Genomic DNA, 23,767 nt, shown 5'->3' with positions numbered 1-23,767 from the left:
ATATAAACGTCTGAAGATGAGAGGTTTCTCTCACCTATCTAGACACAACAGAATCTGCTGGATATTAGAGGCCTTGTGGTGGCTTGAAAACATGCTGCCACTTGGCTGAGTCATTGCAACCATGCAAGATCTTAATTTTCATTTAAAGACTGTTTATAAGAAGTTTCTGAACTTTAGTCTTGGCCTAGAATGAGTAAGGCCTAAAGCAGCCACTGATCCTCAAGATAAGAAGGTCTTTCAGCAGCTCTGTAATCAAAGGAAAAAATCAGCTTTTTTTTTCAGATCACTGCTTTAATCTTGTTCCTCCCACCAGTGCTGGAATTTTGTGTTCTGCCCCCAGATGCAGAAGGCTCTTTATAGTGTCAGCCTGACTGAACAGTAGGAGCTGAGGCTGTCATTGCAGCTGCACCTTTGAGGTGCTGGAAATCACAGAACTGAAAGTTGACAGTAATGAAGTTGTGCAATATTTTCAAATGTAGTTTCTCAATTCCCACTCAATTCCCACAGTCAGAGGCAGGGATTTGTAGGCCTATGATAGGGAAAAGAATGAAGGGATTCAATTCAAGCCCTTGTTGGCACCTGGGGTCTCGATGCCACCCCCTCATGCGGCCTTTATGTGAACTGGCATCTTTAAAAGTTGCTGTATTTGGGGAACAAGTGAAGGATTGGGGCATTATTGTGAGTAACTTACTGCTATGTGACAAGCTGAGTGTCTCATCAGCTCTTTGCAGAGAGGTGTTTTATCTCTGAGGAGGGTGAATGAAATGGAAAGGCACTTCAACATTTTGGCTGTCTTTATTTAAACACTATAGATAGCAGCAAAACACAAAATGTTTGCTCTTTTTGTTTCCCTAGATGCAGGCATGAGTATTCCCTTGGTTTTTATGCTACATTGTCTGTGTGATGCTTCTGTTTGTCAGAGTAATTTAAAAGAAAACAGCAGTAAAGTTTTTTAGAGATCCCAACAGCTAATGCAAATACTTGTCAAATCCCAGTAATGGATCAGTCAAGTGGAGACAGTTTTGCCTATCTGTGAGAAGCCACCTTTCAAAACAAGATATATATCATATCAGAGAAAACAAGAGAGTAGTAGAGAGTATTATCAGGCACATGTGATAGCCCAGAGATGTCAGAGATTACATACCAGTTCTCTACATATAATGGTTTAATTAAAGTCATTATTCTGCTCACCTGTGTAAAATTAACAATTACGTGTCTCCTGTGCTCTCCCATGTCTGGGACATCAGTTAGGGGCTCTTTGCCTGCCCATAAGCTCCTGTGAATAAAGAAATGGTTATTGGGAAATAGTAGTGTCTGTGGGATGATGGCATTTCAACATTTATAGTCATCCTGAAGCTTTGTGACAAGCAGGAACAACAAAAGCTGAGGGACAGCTTTGTGGGAGCACTTGATAGAAGACACAAATTCAAATCTACAGGCACTTCAGCCACATCACTGCCAGAGCTCTGTCCCTGGATGATTCCTCCTGCTCTCCCTGGAAATTGCCCAGAGAAAGTTTAGCAGAGAGGCAGATTTGTCAAAATGATTCAAGGAAATGACTGCAAGAGCTGTGAACTTCTTTCTACCTTCATTCCATTGAAGCCAGTGGGCTTGATTCTCCTTCCAGAGCTGCTGTGGCTACCACATACTTTTTGCAGGCAAAACATAACCCCAGACCTGCTGACCTTCTTTGTCATGTAGAACAGGGCTGTCATTTAAACATTTATGTGGAAGCTATTTGTACTGATAACAAATGAGTGCATATAAAATTGAGCATAAAATTGTCCAATTGATCAAAAATGAGGTTTAACTTCTAAGCAATTCCTGATTTGAAATCCTACCCTGAAGCACCTGAAAATATTAAAGAGGATTTTTTTTTTCAGAACTTCTTTAAATTTATACTCCTCCTTACCAAATGCATGTCTGCATGTAATGCTTCTTGTTAGTCTCACAGAGGGAGGTCACCATCATTGTTCTGCCACCTTTTGGATAAGGAAAGAGACTTGGTCCTGAGGATGGGGACTGACTGAGCTGGCATAGCAGGGGTGGAGCTGGATGGAGAAGTGAGAAGGTCTGTTGGAGCCCAAGCCTGATTCAATAGGCACCTTCTCATCTCACTCTTCTCCTGGTGCCATACTGTCTCCCTAGGCAACTACAGATTGGAGAGGAGACAAAAAATCTTGTATACAGACTGCAAAGCAATGACTTGAGCCTGGATGTAGGAAAATGTCAGGGAAATACAGTAAGTAGCAGTTGAAGCAGAGGCGTTGAAGTCAGGTGCTTCAGGTTCTATTTTTGGCTTGGACCAACCATTTCACTTCTGACTTTGGCTTCCTCCCTGCAAGATGAGAAATGAGGATGCCTACAGCTGCCTCCTGGGACTGGATCATCTTGCTAAAGCCAGGACTGTCAAATCTCATATTCTGGGTAATGCTCAGTTGACCTCAGCCCTATTCTTCTCTGCTTTGCTGCCTCCACCTCCTTCATTTCTATCTCTGCTTTTTTGGGCTCCCATAGGCAAATCAGAGCAGCGTCACAGCCACAGATCTGGGGATTGCTGCTGGGTGGGAGCCTCCTCACTTTCTGCATACCCTGGGGCCTCCCACCACAGCATCTGACGTGCAAAATATCCTGGGCTGCCCCTTGGGTGATGTGGGTGTCTGCAGAGGTAATAAAGTACACGGAGCAGAGTTATGACCTTTGTGCCAAGCACTTTCACTCCTGTCTAAATTAGGGATGCAGTTTGAGGGCACAGGCACCAGACAGGTGCTGGAACATGTACAGAGAAAGGCAGCAGAGCTGCAAAGGGTCTGGCACACAATTCTGATGAGGAGTGGCTGAGGGAGCTGGGGGTGCTCCTTTTCCTGGAGAAAAGGAGGCTCAGGGGGGAACCTTCTCACTCCCCACAACTCTCTGATAGGAAGGAGCAGCCAGGTGGGGCCAAGAGAAAACAGCCTCTAGTAGCACCAGGGGAGGTTTGGATTGGACACTGTGGAAAATTTCCTGATCAAAAGGGTTGCCCAGCCCTGGCACAGCTGCCCAGGGCAGTGGTGGAGCCACAATCCCTGGAGGGATTTAACAGGTGTGCAGAATTAGCACCTGGGGACACGGAGCAGTGGTGGCCTTGTCAGTGCTGAGGGAGTGGTTGGACTCCATGAGGTTTTAGAGGTTTTCCATCCTAAATGATTGTACGGCCCTGCTCCGTTGTATCCCCGTGCAATGTCAGCCCAGGCACGGCTGTGGGAGGGAGCAGCAGGAGGTGGTCAAGGCCAAGTGATGGTCACCACCTCAGCCCGGCCATCCTTGCTTTCAATCAACGAGTTTCCAAGCTGCAGGTGTGTTCTCTTTGCTGCTTTCCCGTTAAATCCCGGCTAATTGGGGGAGGTCTCTCCTTTTTTTTTATGGAAAGCACCTCCTGTCCTTCCCTTCTTTTATCAATCAAAATCGCTATCACCTAAATTCAGGTGCGCCTGGAGAGCTCCTCCTTCCTAGAGCCCCATCCTAGTGCCGCGGGGAGGGAGGCGGCGGCTCCAGCGAGCAAAATGCGATTTTACGATTATTTCAGATTTTAGAGCAGGAGCGCTCGGAGCTGCGGGCAGCCAGGAGGAGCCTCGGCGCTGCCTTTCCACCCTCCCACCCCATTCCGGGAGGCGCCAGGGCCCGGCAACCAGGAGGATTTCGGCGCGGGGCGGCCCCGGACCGGCCCCTTTGTTCGTGTGGGCCCGGCAGCAGCAGCGGCGGTGCCGGCCCCGCATCCTCCTCCGCCCCCGCTGCCCGAGCCGCCGCCCAGCTCCCTCCTCCTCCTCCTCCTCCTCCCGGCTCCCGGCTCCGGGCTCGGCCGCGCAGGGAGTGGCAGGGCGGCTGCCGGCCGGGCTCGCATCCTGCGGCGGCTCCGAGCCCCCTGCCCCGCAGCAGGGCGGCACAGGGTAAGGGGGACAGCCGGAGGGGCGGCACAACAAAGGGATGGATGGAGAGGGTGCGGGAGGAGCCCGGGCAGCGGGGATGCGCCGCTCGGTACCGATGGGCGGCATTGTCCTTGGGCTGGCGAAGGCACCGAGCATCCCCGGCAGCCCGGCTGGCTCCCTCGGTGCTGCGGGAGGGGTGCGGGCCCGCCGGGGGCGCGCACCCTCAGAGCCCCGGGCGGGTGCGGGGCGCGCTCCCCGCTCCTGGGGCACGGGAACGGCGCCTTGGAGCGGCCTGGTGCCATGGAGACCGACGTGGGAGGGGGTGTCAGGGTGGACGAGCGAGTTTTGGGTTTGGAACGGGAGGAAATTTGTCTTTTGTCTTTAGGAGGCTTGGCTGCTTGCTGGGCTCAGTGTCCTCGCTCGGTTTTTCTTGTTTAACGATCCAGATATGACATTAAGCACATCCTGCAGGATCTGATGTGGGTTTTTGTCTGGTGTGAGATGTGCCTCTGAGGAAGGCCCGGGTTGAGCTGCTGACATTGGCATGAGCAGCCAGGCAGGTGAAGGAGGGCTCTGCCCCTTGCACAAACAGCAAAGGGTGTTTGGGGCAGCATCCAGGGATGCAGCAGAGGCGAGGCAGGAGTTGGTATCTCCACAGTACCCACAGAGGCTGCAGCGGTGTTTTGGAAGCGCTGGGAGACAAAGCACTGTGTCAGCACCGAGTGTTATTTGCTGCTCTGCTGAGCATCAGTCTCACAGGCCTACAAACCTTGTCTCAGAAACTCATCCTGCTGGAATGGGTGTCAGCTTTTACCGGTCCATCCATTCCTGCTGGCCAGAAGTGTTTCCTTGAGGGTGACTTGCAACTCAGGAACTGGTCTGCATGTGGACAGAGATATATCTGGCTAGGCTTGTTGGCCTCAGCCTCTGCCCAGCTGCCTGGTAAGAGCATTCCTGTCCCCATCAGTGCTCCAAGAGCCCCATTAATCAGCACAGGTCTGTCATTGCTGGTGTGGTGATGCTTTTGAATGTACTGCAGCTCCTGATTTTACATTTAGGTCTGAGATACAGCATTTTAAGAAATTACCTGCCTGCTGTTAGAGCTTGCCAGGGATTAGGAAGGAGGGAGTCAGCATCAAACAGCTGTGTTCTCACGAAAGTTGTCACTGCCTACCAGAAATCTCTGGGAGTGCAGGACTTCAAAGGCTCAGCTCTGAGACACGGCACAAGTGACAACATTAGCACCAGCCCCTGCAGCACAGCAGGGAGAAGCTGTGCTGGAGCCTGTCTGTCATCTCAGGAGCAGAGATGTGGGGCTGCCTTCACTTAAGGGAAACCTCAAAAAACCTGTGGTTTTTTGCAGGAGATGCTCTTAGAATCAGTATAGATGGGATATCTGCTGAGGCCAAGGTTGGTATGGGCTCCTCTAGCCTTGCAGGCTGCCATAATCTACAAGCAAGGAGCAGTTCTTGGTGTGTTTCCTCTTTATCCCCACTTGTGCTTTTTGGTTTGGCAGAAGAAGTGATGGAGAACCCAGAGGGGGCTTCTGGTACCAAGGGATGTGGCTCTGTAAGGACATCCAGGTTGATTCTTTGTTGTGTTATTGGGTGGTTAAAATGGGTCAAGGTGTGTGTTCCACCTCCTGATTGAGGCTGTTTGGTTTATTGATCAAAATGCTGCCTCTGTCCATGAAACTTGGGGAAATGAATTTTTTTTTCTTTTTTTGAGAGGGTGTTTTATAATTCTGGTGAGGACAGGAGACAATATAAAAAGTGAGTTCCATACCCCTGGTACCTGGTGTTGGTACCACTTTGCAGAGAGTGCAATGCATGGCAAGATTAGATACTTTTAAAGCTCTGGGAAAGGCCAGGTTTGGGTAGCTAGACCTGGATGTGACTTGTTGCCAGCCTGTGTTAGACACTGTGTGCACTTATCTATAGAGATATCTACAGATATTTATGGAGAGATCTATTTTTCATGGATGCCTTTTATAAATGCCTTGTGGCTCTTTTCCTCCCCATCTCCCAAGGGCTCAAGAATGACCAAGGAAGTTGCTGACATGGGTTGAGAGCACTACTTTTTCCTCTTTTGCTGACTTAATGCCCCCAGTAATCAGTCTCTGGCTGTTACTCCTTTATCACTGTTCTTGGGGTGTTTATGGTGGAATTTCAGGTGTTGTTGGCCAGGGAGAGCACCTTGGTGATAGTCCTGGTGTGTCAGACTCCAGCATGACTTGGCCTTTGTTTTACTGGTCAGTTTTATTAAACAACCACTTTAAGTTGCTGAATAATGCTGAACAGTCCATGCTCACTCCAGAATTCCAGGTTAGAGTAAGGAATTGGGCTTTTTTGTGTCCTGTTTTCTCCATGTGGGTCCTCCCTGTCTCACCCCACGTGGCTGACACTGATGGGGACACACAGAATTCTCAGTGTGCCACTGCACAAAGTCTCTTTCTGCAGCACCCCCGTGCTCTTGGAGCCTTTCCCTGCTCTGCTGAGAGCAGCCTGTGTGCTCTGAGCAGCACAAAGCAAATGCACTTCCCTCATTGCTGCATTTCATTTCTTGCTGTTATGTGGTTGTGCAGTAGCTCTTGTTGTGGAAAAATGACTTCTGTGCATGTGGCTGATGCTTTCTGCTATTCCTGAAAAAAAGTTCGTGTAGAAACCCCTTTTAAACAAAACCTACAGCAAACTACAATGTTTCTGCATCGGGCTTTCTGGAAATCATTCCCATACACCGGCACAGTTTTTATTATCCCATTCTAAATAAGTGAAACTGTGTCTATAAAACAGCCATGGCTGGCTCAGATGCAGCATAAGCAAAGAAAGATGTGTGAAGAAATAAAGCCAACTTTTTCATATTTTTGTTGCCTTTTTTTTTTTTACTTCAGAATGATGGAATTAAATGTGATGCTGATTTGAACAGGCACTGAAATTAAGTGATATTTTCATTTCAGTTATTTATTGTATTGAGCTAATGTTTAATCACCTGCATAGTTGCAGAGGAATGTGGCACAGACTGGCAAAATTCCATGTTGCAGTTTCTGAGCCTGTCATGGAGTCTCTATCTCCTCATCCCAGTTTGCTGAAGCACAAAGGGAATCTAAACTTTGGTTTATTTTGAGAATTTATGTTCTGAGTTCTGCTGTTGATTCCCTTGATAATTCCATTTGTGCCTGTGAAAGCCGAATGATTATTTTTGAAAATATTTATACTTTGTGTCTACAAAATAAACACTTCAGAAGGACTTCCCAAGTGCTTTGATGGGTTAGATATTCAGGGAGATAGTGGTGCCATCTCTGCCACTGTTTTTTCAGAAGTCTTGAGAAAAAGAATTTCTTGCTATCTGTTTCTCCCAGGTCCAAAAAAGGGTGTTGTAATTCTGACCTCCGTTGAGGTTTGTGAATGAAATGCTCTGGGGATGTTGGGTATGTGGATGTTGGAACTTTTAAATCCCTTTCTGCTCCTTATAAATCCCTTTCCTGTGCTTTCACACATGCTTCCTTTAAAAAGGCAATGCAAATTAAATTGTATTCCCTTTTCCAGAGCTCTTGGTCGAAATTAATTCTATTTTATTTTACTGAATAACTTGCATAGTGTAGTAAAGACCACGTGGATATTGGTTACACTGGGAAGATTTCACAGAAACTTCAAGAAATCATCTGATCCATCTGTCTGTTCCAGATTGGATCTGTCTTCACCTGTCATTCAAGGCAGAGGTTTGAAGATTTGTATATTTCAAAGAATGACATAGCAATGCAGGAATTTGCACAGCCTCTCTGGGCAGTCTGGCTCAGTGTGAAGTGTTTTCTGTCGTGTTTTCCCCTTTGTTTTGTTGTTGTCATTGTCACTTTGCCTATCTGCCTGTTTCTGTACAAAAGACAAAGTGTTTCACTGACAAAAAGCAACGCAATTTCTTTTGCAGCACGAACTTCTTGCAGCACATCCTCTGCTGGGGCAGGGGAGGTTTCCAGCCTGAGGCACCACTCACTGACAAAGGATTTCTCTGGCTGATCTGTTCTTTTTCTTCCTTTGGCATATTCCCCCCCTATTTCCCTGTTGCATCGTGCTCTGACACTTCTGTGTCCTGTAATTGGTACTGGGAACTCTTCAGCAGCCTGGCAGGCACAAAAAGCAGCTGCCTGCTGGAACCAACAGCATTTCCCATCCTTTGTGGACACTCACACTGATGACCTGCAAGTGCCTCCCCTGGCTGCAGGGGCTGTCCTGGCTGCAGAACAAACCTCCCTACAAAAAGAGGCCTCTCCAGTTGTGTTTAATGAGCTTTGTAGCCTCATATTTGTTGTTTATATCGTGTCCTGTGCTGCCTCTGTGGCTCCCATCAGCATGAAGCTGGCCCTGCTGAATCAAGCCTCCTCCTTGGCTAGATTTAACATTTAGCTATTTGTTTTATAACTGAAATCCTTACTATGCAAATTGGAGCAGGTCAGTCTGCAACCTTGCATAAGTGCCTTTTTATTTTTTCTTTATTTTTTTTTTTCCCCTCTGGACTCTTGTTTCCCAGCTGGTAAGTTTGGCATGTTGAGCTGATTCACCAGCCATCCCTAATGGAGATTTAATGATGGCACAAAAATGCAGGTTTGTGTGGAAATGCTGCTGAGACAGAGGATGCCTGTTGCAGGAAGGATGTTTTCCCTTTCATTGTTCAACTTTTATCTGTTTATGTGGCCTTTTACTGGGGCCCCTCTAGTAGCTTTTTGAACTTGCTGAGTCTCATCCATAGGAAAACTTTGTTTATATGTGTACATATATTTATGTATATTTCTAGTAAATACTGGCAATATCAATGCCTCCTGCAAGCTTAATCTTGATATCTCTGAAGCATCTGCAAGCACAATTTCTTTTTTAATTCTGAATCTCCCCAAAGCACATTGGCTAGGTGCTGGGAAGGTGTAGGAGCACTCCCAGCACACTGACATGGAAATGTCCAAGTCAGATGGTGCTTTTTGGTGATCATATGATTCAGGTTTATGGAGTGCTGTGATGCACTGTGCCTTAGGGTGCCAGCAGCTTTGATTGCCATTGTTAGAAGTGACAACTCAGTTTTTGCTCTTGCTTTTTGGCGGAAACATGACCAGTTTGAGTTAGAGATGTTGTGCCACTGCTCTGCCTTGTGATGTAGGGAGGCTGCTGTTGTAAGGGCACTGTGCTTGCTTGGCTAGATGAGATTATATCTGATCTCTGTACAAATCATGATTGTGGCTTTGCCTGCACTAGTGGAACAGAAGCAGCCTGTTTTTGTGAGAAGTGAGGGAGCAGCCAGGGCCACGTGGTGACTCTGAAGCTCCAGCTGGAACAGGTAATGCTGTGGTACTCCAGGAGTAGGGTGGGCTGCTCCATCTGTCCTGCCCACCTGCTTGCAGGCTGAGTGCAGGCTCTTAGCTCCAGAGATATGAACAATTAAATCTCATTTTTAGCACTGATCTGTCTATGCAGATCCTTTCCTTTTGGCTGTTGGCATCTACACATCACAGACTGCTGTGTGTGCTCCTCAATGGCATGGCAGTGTCTGGACAGAGCTGCTGACAGAAACCAGGCTGAGCATTACCCCAGCTCCTGCTGCCTCTCTGCTGCTGTGGGAGGAGGCTGGCACTGACAGCCTGGCCCAGGTGTGGCAACATCTCCTGTTCCTGCCAGCCCAGCAGGTCCTGTGGGGTGGGCATGTGGGTCTGCACACCTGCTGTGCAGTCTGACTGCACAGGGTGGGGATTTATCTTCTCCCTCCCTAGAAACTGCAATCCCAACTCCCCATGCATTTCATCCTAGGGAGCCATCCTGTGCTGCTCAGTGCCCAGAGGCTGAGCTGGGATCTGGCCTCTCTCCATGAGGTGCAATCCACAGTAAACATTGGCTTTTGCAAGGCAGGGTGTGAGGAAAAAGGATCTGTGTGGCACGAGGAGATAACATATCAAATTGGATCCTATCTGTCAGTATTATAACTTGCCAAAATGATGATTTTGGTCATTGATAGGGATGTGATTTGAATATGATAGGGGTGTAATTTGAATGAGATGTGTTCCTTCTGGTACTTGAAGGTCCATGAGCTGTCCAAACTCCTGTTGTGTGAGAAGTGTGTGACATGAGTGAGGGTACAGGTGGCAAATTAAGAAACTCCATGATTAGCTGAAAGCAAACTCTCCAGATTACTGTTCTTGTTGTCTGCACCACTGGTTGTGGTGGGAGCTGTGTGGATATGGCAGCGAGGGTTAGCAGTGTTTGTAGAGAAAGCAGCAATTAATGCACACAGCCCAGAGGTCATTGCTGAAATGGAAGGCTGAGTTTGGGCTGGTGAATCAGCAGGGAGGAGGAGGAGGGTGCTGCTGGGAACAGCTGTGTCCAACACTGCTCTGTGCCATCAGCACAGCAAGCAGGATGCTTGTATGGGGATGGAATGGCGTTTGCACTTGGTGTCCCACAGGGAGAGGGGGTTTGGTGACCTCAGCTCTTTCAGGATGTGGTACCAGTGGTGTAACCCCCTGCTCTGCCCCCTCACAGTGGCACTGTCACCATCCCTCTGTGTGCAGCCAGGACCTCAGTGACCCCTGTGGCAGAGGGAAGCAGGAGTCCTGGCTGTCAGTGCTGGATCTTAGCTGTGGGTCATTAGAGGTTGCATCTTTAGAGGTCCCTTCCAACCCAACTGCTTCCACCATAGTCTGTATTTACTTTTTAGCTTCCCTGCTGTTGTATCTTAACACCCAGAATGTGAAGGTGGTTAATTATTCTTTAAACTTCTGCGAGCAGTTTCTTTTTTGAAGGAATGAGATTCTGTCAGCTCATGGTATTTGGCATAAAGTTTGTCCCTGGCCTGGTGAGGTTGCCTGGGATGCAGCCTGCACTTTGGGTTGCCCATGTCTAGGACAGACTGAGCTCAAGTGAGGAGGCTTGGAGAAGTCAGCTGAGATGAGCCAGAACTGGTGAGTCTCATACCCCAGGACTCCTCAAAGGAGAGCACTGCCTGCTCACAGGGCACAGAGAAGGCAGAGCAAGGGCAGAGCTCTCCTGGCAGCTGGGCACAGTGGGAGGGGGCCAGAGCTGTGCAAAGGGCACAGGTGGGCAGAAGGTTGGCTTGGGTAAACTGGGACTGGCAACTCCTGGGCAGCAAAGCTGAAACTGGAATGAAATATCTCATCCAGTGGTTTCAGAACTCATGGAAAGGAGCAGGGTTGTGTATTCCTGTCCTGCATCCCTGCCTGAGCTTTTGGCAGCTTGTGGAAAGCTTTGGCAGGGCCGGGTTTCCCTTGGTGTTTGCACTGGGGTAGTTCTGAGGAGGTTCTGCAGTAGATGTTACACCTGCAGGGGCCCAGGACAAGTTTCTGTTTCATCCTGGGATGACCAGGTCTCCATCACAAAAAGGACTGCATTAGCATGGTGCCTTTTCCTGGTGCACTCGAGGGTGTGTGTGGGCACTGGGCAGCATTCGTGGAGCACAGAGAGGACTGTAGGGGCAAGCCCAGTGTGTGCCAAGGTACACCAGGAACTTGTTGCATCCTAGTTTTATTAACCAAATCATCTGCAAGTTTAAAGTGGTGCAGCTGCAGTGCCATCAGACAGGCTGCTCTGCAGAGCCTGCCTTGTAAAAGGGGGGAAAATCAGGGCAGAAGGCACGCAGGTCCTGGTTTTGTTTCATAGTTAAAGTTCAGGACAGAGGTTAGATTATAGAAATGCACAAATTAAAAGATATGTATTAATCTGAACTCCAGTAACAGATAAAGTGCCAGAGTGAACTTTAGTGCTGTGCTAAATTAGCAGTCAAAAGTGAGGAAATTCCAAAAGTTCAGATCCTTCTGCAGCTCTGCACAGCATAGCATGGCTGGGTTGTTGTATAGCTCATTTTTAATTAAAGAAATTGTTTCTCCAGCAGACAAATGCCAAGCCATTATAATGGAATATATATGTCATGTATCATTGTGTCTCCTGGACTTGGCTTGCTCTCCTCATGTTTCTCTTCCAGATGCTGCTTTTGACAAATAAGACTTTCTGTGAGTAAGAACTTGGATTTTATCAAAGCCTCCTTCTGTAATGGAACAGAGTGGTGATAAATCAAGTCTGGGCTGACCTGCAGGACAGCAGTTGTGGAACCTCTGTGCACATTCTGTTCCCTTCCTGCAGCTTTGGTGTCGTGCCCTAATGAATCTCTGCAGGGACACTGTCCCCTGACCCCAGGGATGAACTCAGGGAGCAGAAACTCATGCAGAACCAACAGCATGTCCAGGAATTTTCCCACAAATCAGAGATAGTTGTGCTCTGTAATTAGCACAGAACTGTTGCTATCTGCTGTATCAGTCCTCAGGAGGCTTTCTGCCAGTGTGAGGAGCACAGGCTCATCCAGCCCATAAATTGCTCCACAGGTTATGTCATTACTTCCTTCAATGTACTTTGGCTTCTTCTCTCTGCACTTTGCCTCAGGATCTGCACTGTGGTTTTTAGAGTGCAATAGGAGGGTTTTGCATATTGTTCCTTTAAAAAAAATCTCATTTTAGAAGTAAATCACAGGATGTTTGGTCTATCAGAGAGGTTAGAATTAGTTTTAAAAATACCTGAGCTTTTATTTAAAACTCCTCTAGGCTTTCTCTTGGCATTCTGTGCTAATTTTTACAAAATTTGAGTGAGCAAGAAGACTAAACACACTTTCTCTAGAGGTTAACAACACTTCACACTTGTCAGGGAAATTATGTAGTGACAACTGAGCTTTATGGCTGAAAACCCATTTGAATTCTCCAACTGCAAGAAGAAAAAACCTGATGGATGACAGAATTCCCTGATTTTCACTACATATAACTGTGAGCAGTATGCTCCTTTTGTGCAAAATGCCAATCACGTTTTTAAAATTTTAAAAGTTTAATAGTAATAAAATGGTTATAAAATATACTTATAATTAGAGTAATAATAATTTGGACTATTAGGATTAGGACAATATGCAGACAATAAAAACAAAGAGTAATGGACAGTCCAGGTACCTTTTTCAGGCAATATAAGCCCAAAAAAAGGACACCCTTTAACAGAGGATTAACCCTTAAAAGCAACAGCCTGTTGCATATTCACACACCACATCCATGATGCATAAATTCCACTCAAACACAGGATTCTGTCTGGTCAGTGTCAGCTTCTTCCTCTGAATCCTGACGGTGTCTTCAGGGCTAAGCAAGGCAGGAAGAAGTTTGTTTCTTGTGATAATGCAGCAATAAATTCTCTGAAAGATTTAGGTGTCCTGTGGCTGCTATCTTGGTGGGAGTACCTCGTTCCTCTTTTTTAAAAAAAGTATCTTACATAGCAGAGTTTCTATTTTAACCTTATGTTATAACCTAAAACTATATTTAACTACTTAAGAAAATTAATACAGCATCACTTTCTAACATAACACATATAATATTAATGTTAATATTTGCAAAAAACCAATCATAAAATATGTATTTTTCACACTTTTCCTTCTTGCAGTGCTCCGTCTCCATTCCCTCTATGGGAGAAGGGAAGGTTTTCTTGGGAGAGGAATCTGACCTTAATTAAAAATGAGTCTCTCATTTCCTCTATAATTTCCTCTATACTTAAGTGCAAGGATTTACTCCTGATCTGCCACGTGCTTCAGAAATGGGTTTCTCCTGGCTTGTCAGGAGTAACTAATCAGAGAAGTGAGAAGGGAATGGCACAATTACCTTGGATGGGATGGAGCATCTTAAGGAATTAAAAGATAAAATGGCCTTTTCTTCTCAGCATAATCTCTGTCTCTCTCAGCAAAGCTGCAGTTTGGCGTTATCATATCCTGTCTCTGATGGGATTCATTTCCTGGCCCTTTCACACAAGTCTGGCCCTTGGATTTGGATTTCAAGGCAAAATTCTGTTGTTGAAGTCCCTACCCCACCCTTGCAGCATGGTCAGTGTTGTGAGGTTGGGAGCTTGGGCCACCAAATCTTTATTTGCTCCTGTCCCTGGCATGGGACATTGGCAGTAAAATATCTAGGAGGAAGAACTCCAGGAGATTGAGCTTTGCTGCCTGAAAATCTCATTTTGCTGGGAGTGGGGAAGGTGCAGAAAGGCTTGGAAATATGGAGTGGATGCAACCAAATGCTCAGAAAGAAGACATAAAATAACTTTTTAAAAAATCAGTGTCTTTAGGCCAGTAAAGGTTTTATATAAGGCCTAATAAAAGAGCACCAGATTTGGCTCTGAAAGCTTTTTGCCTTTATTCTGTGTGCTTATACTCCAGTGATCAGGGGATCAAATTCTTCTCTAGCATTTTATTTTCAGGGAGATGCTGAGCTTCACCTCCTGTTTTGAACATTTTCAGTGTTCAACTGAAGGTTTCTGCCCTCAGTGGTGGTGTTTGGTTCAGAGCAGGGGTGGCTCCAGGGCTGTTCTCAGGTGGGTTTGCTCTCACTCAGAGGCTCTGACAGAAGTCAGGGGATGAAACCCAGTGATTGTGAGAGAATCAGAGATCAGAGGATGAAACCCTGAAATCTCTTGGAGGCTGATGCCAGAGTCTTTGTGTAGATTGAGCCATGATAACCCCAAAAAGAGCTGAAATTCTACTTGCAAACATGCTGCATCCCAAACCCTGGTGCTCTTTATCTCTAGCATGAACATGAAGAAAGATGGAATAGTGTTTAAATAATGGCACAAGGAACTGATTCTCAAAAAGTTGTCTTAGGTACTTTCTTTTGTTAACCTTTCCCTATTCAAATAGTTGTCTTTGAAGTCACTGATTATTTGCATAAGTCAAAATTATTTTTAAAAAAGTGTTGTCCCACTTCTCTGCGTTGTTGTTATCATTAATCTTTCAGACAACATGATAATGTTGATTTCCCTCAGTCTGATAATTAAATGCTGTTCTTTACCTTTTTTCCCTATGGGCCCCATCCCTAAAAAGGTCTGTGCATCTCTGACTGAAAAAATCAAATTTAATTTCTTACATGTGAATTTTCAAATCCAGAAAATTAGAAACCTCAATGTAGACCAAACTGTTAGAGCAATATTCAGATACATCTGGCTGGAATTCCACATGGATCTGCTCTTGCAGTGAAATCCCCAGGCCTTGCCCAGGGTGTCATGCTGGGTAAACACTTCTTCCACCCTGATCCAGCCAGAAGGAAGCACCAGGCACAGGATGGGATTCAGGCCAGCTCAGTCTGGTGTCTGGAACCATGTTCATGTGTCTTGCAGTTGTTGTGAGTCGAGGTGAGGAGATCCTTATTTTGTATAAAACCTTATAAATCCCTTATAAAAAAATCCCTTATTTTGTATAAATCCTTATAAAACCCATGAGGGCTTTCCTCTGGGGAGTGTGCTGGGTCTGGGTGTCTGTTTATAACTTATTGCTGTCCTGAATAGGTGTTATTCCACCTGGCAAGTAGTGCTGTGCCTTCCTCAGGGTGACAGGGATGGATGAAGCACAGAAGCTGTCTGTGGATAAGCTGTATGGTCAAAGATTTTTTCTTCCAGTCCTTGGTTTGTGTTATTATGAAATTATTCAATTATATCAATTATGGATAATATAGAAACAAATATATTATATAAATAAATATATTATAAAATATATTATTTTATATTCTTATATCAATATATATTATATAAATTAGTAAATTGGTGTAATAAATAATAGAATTATTTATAATATAAATTAGGAAATAATTGACTCTAAGCACCTCCAGTTGTTTGTTTTGAATGTGTGCTGCTCTCATGTAATTATCCATGGTGCTGTCCAGGTATATACATATATATTGCTCCTGGTGAAAGGTATCTCTTGGCTGTACATCTGTACTTAGTTGAGAACAGTTCCCATCTCAGTTTTGGAGACAAATTTCAGAGGATTAAGCTCTGGAATGAGTGTTTCCTCTAAAGAGAAAAGGGCTTCAGCAACATCCTTCTGCCACTGATAGAAATTGATACTAGTGGGAAAAAACCCTTAAAAAAAGAACAAAAAAAGCCAAAAATGCCCAGGGAAGAAAAGGACAGTGAGTGCTGACACATGGCCTGGGTAATGGGGATGGGTCCCTTTGTCTGTGGCAGGGAAGAGGAGCTCAGCCTGGAGCAGAGCAGATGGGAAAGCTGCTGAATTTCCTCACAGCAGCTGAAGTTGTGGGTTCAGTGCCCTGTGGGTGGGTTCAGTGCCCTGTTGGTGGGTTTCATGCCCTGTGAGTGGGTTTCATGCCCTGTGGGTGGGTTTCATGCCATGTTGGTGGGTTTCATGCCTTTTCTCTTGGTGGTTCAGCTCCTCCGAGGTCTCCAGTTCAGGGCAGCCCCGCTGCTCCTACAAGCCAAGGCAGAAAGAGATCAAGGGAACAAAAAACCAAAAAGGAGGATTCCTGGTACAGCCTGCAGGATAGGGGAAGGAAAGAGAAGGAAACTCTTGCTTCAAGCTAGCAAAAAACCCAATCCAACAAGAAGAACAAGGCAGCATCCCTGGAGCTCACTGGAATAAGATTGAACAGAGTGGGTCCCAGGCTGTGAGCCTGCCCCAGCTCCTCTTAAAGATGCCACCAAAATTCTGGGCGTAAAGCAGATGAGTATGGGAAAAATGAGACCAGACTCCCAGTACTAAAGTGATTTCAGCATTTATTCTAATAAAAGAAAGGGCTAAAGCAAGGGGGCCTGGGCTGAGTAGGAGCATTCCTGCTGAGGATGCTGCAGTGCCAATGATGGCCCTGATGTCCCAGGTGGAGCTGGACAGATTCACTGGGTCAGATGCCCCTTTTCATCCTGTTTTTTGTCCCTTTGGATTGGTTTCTGTTTGGATCCTTCATTTGCATGAAGGTTTAAGGTGCTTGATTGGCCATTACAGTTCTGTCCAGGTTGGCTCATGCTGCACTTTACTGAGGTGTGTTACGGTACCTTGGGTACCAGATTTCTTATAACTGCCCTTTTAACCCCTTTTACAATATAACAACCAAACTAACAGTACATGCTTAACAATTATTGACTATTTTACAACAGTTTCTAACCTATTTTTAACAAGTATATAAAGTATCATCATAAAGTCACCCCAAGACCGTTCCCCAGCCCACACCACCCAGAACACACTGGAGAGAGCAATTGAACGGAGCGATCCCAGGCTGAGACCCTGCCCTGGCTCCTCTTAAAGATACCCCCAACATTCTGGGCATAAAGCAGATGAGTACATAAAATATCATCATAAACTCACCCCCAGACAGTTCCCCTTTTTTAATCTGAGCCGATGAGACTGACATCCCCAGAGCACACTGGAGCGATCCCAGGCTGAGACCCTGCCCTGGCTCCTCTTAAAGATACCCCCAACATTCTGGGCATAAAGCAGATGAGTAAATAAAATATCATCATAAAATCACCCCCAGACAATTCCCCTTTCTGAATCTGAGCTGATGTGACTGACATTCAGCTGTCCCCTTTTCTGGTGGAAAGATGGGGAGGGGAATAGTTTGGTTGTTTGAAGCCGGGGTTCGTGTTGTGCATTCCTGGGATGCTTTTCTTGGTTGTGGGAACAGACAGAACCATTCATCCTGGTATGGAAACACTGCTGGAAGAATCTAGAAGAGATCTAGAAAATGCTTGTTGTCTGTCATATTTTGTAAAAGAAATACAAACAAAATAAGCAGAGCTTGTGGCACTGGAGTATCCAGAGAAGCAGATGGGGTTTTCTTTACAGTGTATCAGGAGAAAGTCACATTTCCATGAGATTTTGCAGGAAGGCAAAGTGTACAATTTGTGCAGGTAATATGGGGAGTGGGAATGATAAATAACACAGAGAATAGGAGCAGATGGGGTTTTCTTTACAGTGTATCAGAAGAAAGTCACATTTCCATGAAGTTTTGCAGGAAGACAAAGTGTGCAGCTTGTGCAGGTAAATGGGGTGGAATACATGAATGATAAATCACATAAAGAACAGAAATTTTCTATTCCCCTTAAGTTTCTGGATGAAGCTTAAAGGCTATTCTGGCTGATTTCAGTACCAGGGAAGAGGGATGGCTCATGTGTTTCTTACACCACATATCTGCCTGTGTTCAGCCTCTGCTGCTGGAAGCAGATTTTTTGGAAGGGCTGGAAATAGGTTTTTCAGGAGGGCTCTAATAGAGCCTGTTGGGAAGCTGAGGGTTCTGTATGGGAGCTCAGAGCTGGTTGTTATCTCTAATGGAGCAGGGCAGTGCCCTGTGGAGAGCCTGGCCTGTGTCCCAGGCCAAGGATATTTCTGCAGCATAAAAGCTGCATCACTCGGCCAGGAACTAATGTGGGACTAGGATGGCTCAGGCAGCAGTGCTCTGGGTGGTGAAGATGACCTAATGGTGTCATTTGGAAGAGCTCACTGTTCAGAGCTTCCTAAAAATCAGCTCATGTATATTTGTGTTGAAGTGGGGGAGAAGCTGGTGACAGAGAAGGAGTATCTGTCCCTAGCAGCACGCTCAGACTTCTTTAAAAGCATCCCAGACATTTATTTTTATCTGTGTAGCACTGACAAACTGCATTTATAGTAAAATTTACTCCACTTCATCCTTATTTCCCTGTGTGGTGATGAATGTGCAGGATGTGCTGAGGCAGCTGGCCCTGGCTGTGGCACAGGCAGGCAGGGCATCTGCCCTGGCTCCGAGTGGCATTGGAGAAGGTTTTGAATCTGTGACCCCAGTGTGTGTGGCCATGAACTGTGTGAAAAAATGCATATTTTATGATTGGCTTTTGGCAAATATTAAAATGAATATTATATGTGTTATGTTAGAAAGTGATGCTGTATTAATTGTCTTAAATAATGTGTTAAGTATAGTTTTAGGTTATAACTTAGTGGTAAAATAGAAACTATGCTGTGTAAGATACTTTTTAAAGAGAAGAATGAGGTATTCTCATTGAGATAGCAGCCACAGGACACCTCAATCTTTCAGAGAAAGAGAATTTATTGCTTCAATATCAGAAGAAGCCAACCTCTTCCCACCTTGCTCAGCCCTGAAGACTCTGTCAGGATTCATAGGAAGCAGCTGGATACTCACCAGACAGAATCCTGTGTTTTAATGGAATTTATGCATCTTGTATGAGTATGAATATGCAACAGGCTGTTGATTTTAAGGGTTAATCCTCTGTTAATGTGGGTCCTTTTTTTGGGCTTATTTTGCCCAGAAAAAGGTACCCAGACTGTCCATAACTCTTTTTTTTAATTGTCTCATATTGTCCTAATCCAAATTGCCCAAATTTTTATTACTCTAATTTTATTACTTTTTTTATAACCATTTTATTACTATTAAACTTTTTAAAATTTTAAAACCAAGTGATTGGTGTTTTTCACAAACTGGCTGTATTTCAGGATAAAAGCATCTGTGTGTTCCAAGGGGAGCATGATTAGCAGCCTGTGGAGTTCATTTGGTTCTAACATCAGTGTGTTGAAAGCAAATGTGTTTGTGTAAAGATTCCTGGCAGAAATATTTATGTGGTGGGAATACACTTCCTGTTGTTTCTCTCCCCAGTGTAAAAATATCCAGTTGTCCTGAGAAAAAGCAGAAAATCACAATATCCTGTGATGGGAGGCGACAGCTGATCTTTAGGGATAATGAGATGTGGAGAGAGGATGAACTGAAGTTCCTGTTTGCTCAAAGATGAGCAGCAAAATTGAGGAACACACTAAACATAGAGGAACGCACTAAATTCACTCTTCCCTAAAGTTTATATGGTTCTGGCTGCAAAGTTGAGGATCCAGAGATGCTCTCTAACAGAAGACTAAAAAACTGTAGAACCTTTTATTTTTCTGGCACCTTTTCCTACTTAAATTCTTCTCTACTGCTGTTTTTTCCTTCCCTGTGTCTTTTTATCTTCTTTTCCACATTCCTGGTTAATTCAGCCAGCTGTGTGGAAGCACCAGCAGCCCCAGGTTGCATAATCCTGAGTACACCATCCAACCTTGTAACCAAAATGTAGGACCAAAAAATGAGTGAATTCAGGAGTAAGTCGTGTTGTGGAGAGAGCAAACTCTCAGGCTGGAGGGGGTGGATGGAGATCTCTAGGTAGAGCACATCACCTGCCAGCAGGAGAGTTAGAAATCCAGTTTGTCTGTAAAATCAAAGCCAGCCCTGGGCAAAATGTGCACTGTGAGATGGAGTGGGTGGGAGATGCCACATCTGATGGCCTGGCAGATAACAGGAACCTGCCTGGTCAATGTTTCTCACCTCCAGATTCAGTTCCTTGTCTCCCTGTTTTATGCTAAACAGAGCTGGAAGCTGCAGCCTCCTGTCCAGCTCTGAGCTGTTCCCACCAGCTCTGCTGCAGAAAGGCAGCAGAGGTTTTTCTGGGTTTTCTCTTCCTTAAGAGTTTTTTGCTCTTGTCTGTTATTCCTGCTGTGGGTGATGTGATTGGAGCATCCAGCCCTGAATATCTGCAGTTGTCTGAACCCAGCCCAGCTATTGAACACCTTGGTGGGCACATGGGGAAAAGGCTTTGATCCCTCAGGTTTTTGCTCAGGCTCCCTCCCCAGGGTGTCTCTGCTGATCCCTCCTTTCTCTGTCTCTTTAAGCTGATGTGGGATGACTGACTCTTGCTGCTCTTTGGTGTTTTAGATAGATATTTGTGAGCCCTCAGGAATACAGCTTTGGAATTCTCCTTGTGGTTTTCCCTCCTCTGTGTCTGCCTGCAGCTTTTCCTGGAGCCCTGCCAGCCCTCTGCTCGCTCTGACCCAGCCTCTGTTCAAGTCCTTACTCATGCCTCAATCATTTCCCATCCCATTATTGCAATTCCTCCTTGCAGCATCTGTAAATCCTTGATTCTCAGGGGTGCTGCCTCTTTCCTTTGCCCAGGAAAGTGTCCCCAGTTTCTGGCTGCTCCTTGGATTGCTCTCCTTGCTGTTAGGTTGGCATTATCACTGATTTACTCTGCTGCCACCTTTTTTCCTCCACATTCTAGCCTGCTGACTCCCAGCCTCAAGATTCCTTTTGGCTGATAGGCTCAATTTTTTTTATTATTTTTCTTTATCCATTAGGAATGTTACTGCTTTTTTTTTTTTCTTTTAACAACTTAGTCATTTCCTTTATTTTTCCTTTCTTGTCATAAAATGTGCTTGCTGATGCAACATCCTTGCAAGGAATTTGGAGGTTTTATTCCATTTGCCTTCAGGGAAGGGAATGACATAAGGAAGGGTTGCGACTTCACTAATAAATAGTTGGTAGAGTTATGCTTAAATTTCAGGAAATTTGGGGGTTTGGTTGTTTTTTTTTTTTTTCAAATTTTCTCGTAAATCCATAGGGTCAAATTCCTTTTTTTTCTGTGATAAGTTTTTGGATTTGTCTTTAAGGAAAGGAGCTGAAAACCCCATCTCAGACACTGGCATCATCCTTCCTTCCCTTCCCAGTTTGGAGAGGCTGCCCTGAACATTCAGCAGAATCAGAAAAGCCTTTTACCTCCTAGACAGTGTTTTTAGTTAAGGGGGTTAATATTGGTCAAAATTTGCTTTAGCATGCATGTGCATGAAGGTTGGTGCCTTTTGTCAGGGCTCTGACAGCACTACAGAGGCTTGGCAGGGGCTGAACTGAGGCGTTAGGATTTAAAACCAGTCAAAACCATTTCAATTACTCAAATCCCAAACTGTTTTAAATTCTTGTTTAATGGCTCTGAGAAGTTTCACCTTTGGCCCAGGACTTTGAGATTGATTTTAAAACAAAGTAACATGAAGGTGGGAGATGAGGGAAATGATCACTCTTGTTTTATAGGAGAAGAAATGAAAGGTTCTGACTTCTCTAGGGCTGTGAGAACAGAGCTGGGCACTGTTTTTTGGGAGCCTGGTCCACGCTCTCCTGCTCATTCTCAACCTGATTTCTTTGTGCTCTTCTCCCCCAGGTGTGTGACCATGGAAGAAGAGGTTCACCATCAAGAATCCTGAGCAGTGACACCAGGACAGCTCTGGAGACACTGGCAGCAGGAGCCTGAGCTACAGGAGAGAGGAATCATGCTGAAACCAAGTGGACTTAAAATCCCAGGCAGGGCTGGGAAGCACTCCAGCCCTGTGGGACGGGCATCAGGGACCAGCACAGCTGCTGCCACCACTGGCTCCAAGGAAGGTGAGGGCTCCTTGCAGGGCATCAGCTCCCCAGGGACTGCCTGGCCTGGAGGCACTGGGCTGGTGGAGCCAGTGTGATGTGGGATGTGAAATTCCCATCTGTGTGTGGGTTGAGGGATTAAAACAAGTGTATCAGGGTGAATAAATGGGCTCCCTCTCCCAGGTGATGCACAGAACTGGCAAGTTGTGGAGTGAGTGCTGTTGGGGAAGATGAAACAGGAAAGCCTTATAAATATGATTGTCTGGCAAAAGATTTTGAGGATATGGAAACTATAAGTGAGATTGAAATGAAAGCAAGCTTTGAGATACCTCAGTTACTGAACAACTGGAAAACAATGGTGTGGCTGCTGAAGGTAATCCCCTTTTGATGGAACAACACCCTCTGCTTGCAGACAGGCCCAAGGGTCAGAGCAGACCCTACAGCTTGGCAGAAGGGGCCCAAAGAGGAGTTTTTAGGGTTTAAAATGTAACACAGTGTGGTAATGTAATGATTCTTACAAGCTGTATGTAAATGCTGTAGGATTTGTATCTTGGACTAAATCCACACTGTGATTGAGAAATGAACCTGAACTCCAGTGTGTGCATCTATTATTCCAGATGGGAGTTTTGTATGTCATGTTTTTCATTTCACTTTGTTAAAAAGGCTGTCTCTGCCCTGTTGTGACTCTCTCAAGGTGCTTTGGTCTGGATTTATCACTGCAGCATGTTGTGGAGTTGCTTTCAGTTGATTTTAATCACATGAAAAACACCAAAATGAGGCAAAAGATCTGAGGCCTCTCTTCCCCCCAGAGGCTTTGCAGTGGCATCTCAGCAGGCACAGTTGGTGTGTGTCTTGTGGTATGAAAGGGTCAGGCAGTGGCAGGGTCAAGGCAACCTCTGGGCTGAATGCAGCTCCTGTTTGCTGGAGTTCCTTTGTGCCTTGTTCAGCTCCAGCCATCTGCCACCAGGGGATGTGCAGCCAAGTGCCCTGGGAGGCTCCACATGGATTCTGACCTTTGCTTGAGGAGTTCTGAGGTTTATTCCTGGAAAAAAGGGGGCATGGAGAAGGGGAGAAGTCTTGTGATGGTGGGTTGGTGCTGTGTGACAGGTGTACTGCTGCTCCTCTGCCTGTCAGGGTAGTGCAGGAGGCTTTTGGAAATGGTGGAGCATTCTAGCCATCTGAGCCATCTGAATCTCTGAGCATTCTGAGCCATTCCTGAGCCATCCTGAGCCATCCTGAGCCATCCTGAGCCATTCCTGAGCCATTCCTGAGCCATTCTGAATCATTCCTGAGCCACTCCTGAGCCATCCTGAGCATCTGAGCCATTCTGAGCCATCCTCAGCCTTTCTGACCATTCTGAGCCACTCCTGAGCCATCTGAGCCATCCTGAGCCATCCTGAGCCATTCCTGAGCCATTCCTGAGCCATCCTGAGCCATTCCTGAGCCATTCCTGAGCCATTCTGAGCCATTCTGAGCCATCCTGAGCCACTCCTGAGCCATTCCTGAGCCATTCCTGAGCCATCCTGAGCCACTCCTGAGCCACTCCTGAGCCATTCCTGAGCCACTCCTGAGCCACTCCTGAGCCATCCTGAGCCACTCCTGAGCCATTCCTGAGCCACTCCTGAGCCATCCTGAGCCATCCTGAGCCATTCCTGAGCCATTCCTGAGCCATTCCTGAGCCATTCCTGAGCCATCCTGAGCCATTCTGAGCCATTCCTGAGCATCCTGAGCCATTCTGAGCACTCTGAGCCATCCTGAGCCATTCCTGAGCCATTCCTGAGCCACTCCTGAACATTCTGAGCCATTCCTGAGCCACTCCTGAGCCATTCCTGAGCCACTCCGAGCCAATCCTGAGCCATCCTGAGCCATCCTGAGC

The 23,767-nt window shown here is 45.9% G+C and overlaps 1 protein-coding gene across 3 annotated transcripts in view; it reads left to right on the top strand.

Moving 5' to 3' along the window:
* Positions 1-23,767, top strand: part of CLIP2 (CAP-Gly domain containing linker protein 2) — a 96,237-nt gene that overhangs the window by 9,993 nt on the left and 62,477 nt on the right. For 2 of the 3 annotated variants that reach the window (XM_064728951.1, XM_064728949.1), the window contains exons 1-2: positions 3,523-3,926; positions 21,692-21,912. In XM_064728951.1, coding sequence (XP_064585021.1) covers positions 21,801-21,912 — 112 coding nt within the window. In that variant the 5' untranslated portion in view covers positions 3,523-3,926; positions 21,692-21,800. Of the gene's footprint in view, positions 1-3,522; positions 3,927-21,691; positions 21,913-23,767 lie in introns of those variants that run through there. The other variant, XM_064728950.1, reaches the window with a different exon arrangement.

This window comes from Zonotrichia leucophrys, chromosome 19, assembly GCF_028769735.1.
Source record: "Zonotrichia leucophrys gambelii isolate GWCS_2022_RI chromosome 19, RI_Zleu_2.0, whole genome shotgun sequence".
Lineage (NCBI taxonomy): Eukaryota > Metazoa > Chordata > Aves > Passeriformes > Passerellidae > Zonotrichia > Zonotrichia leucophrys.
This window is presented reverse-complemented; position numbering and strand designations above follow the sequence as displayed.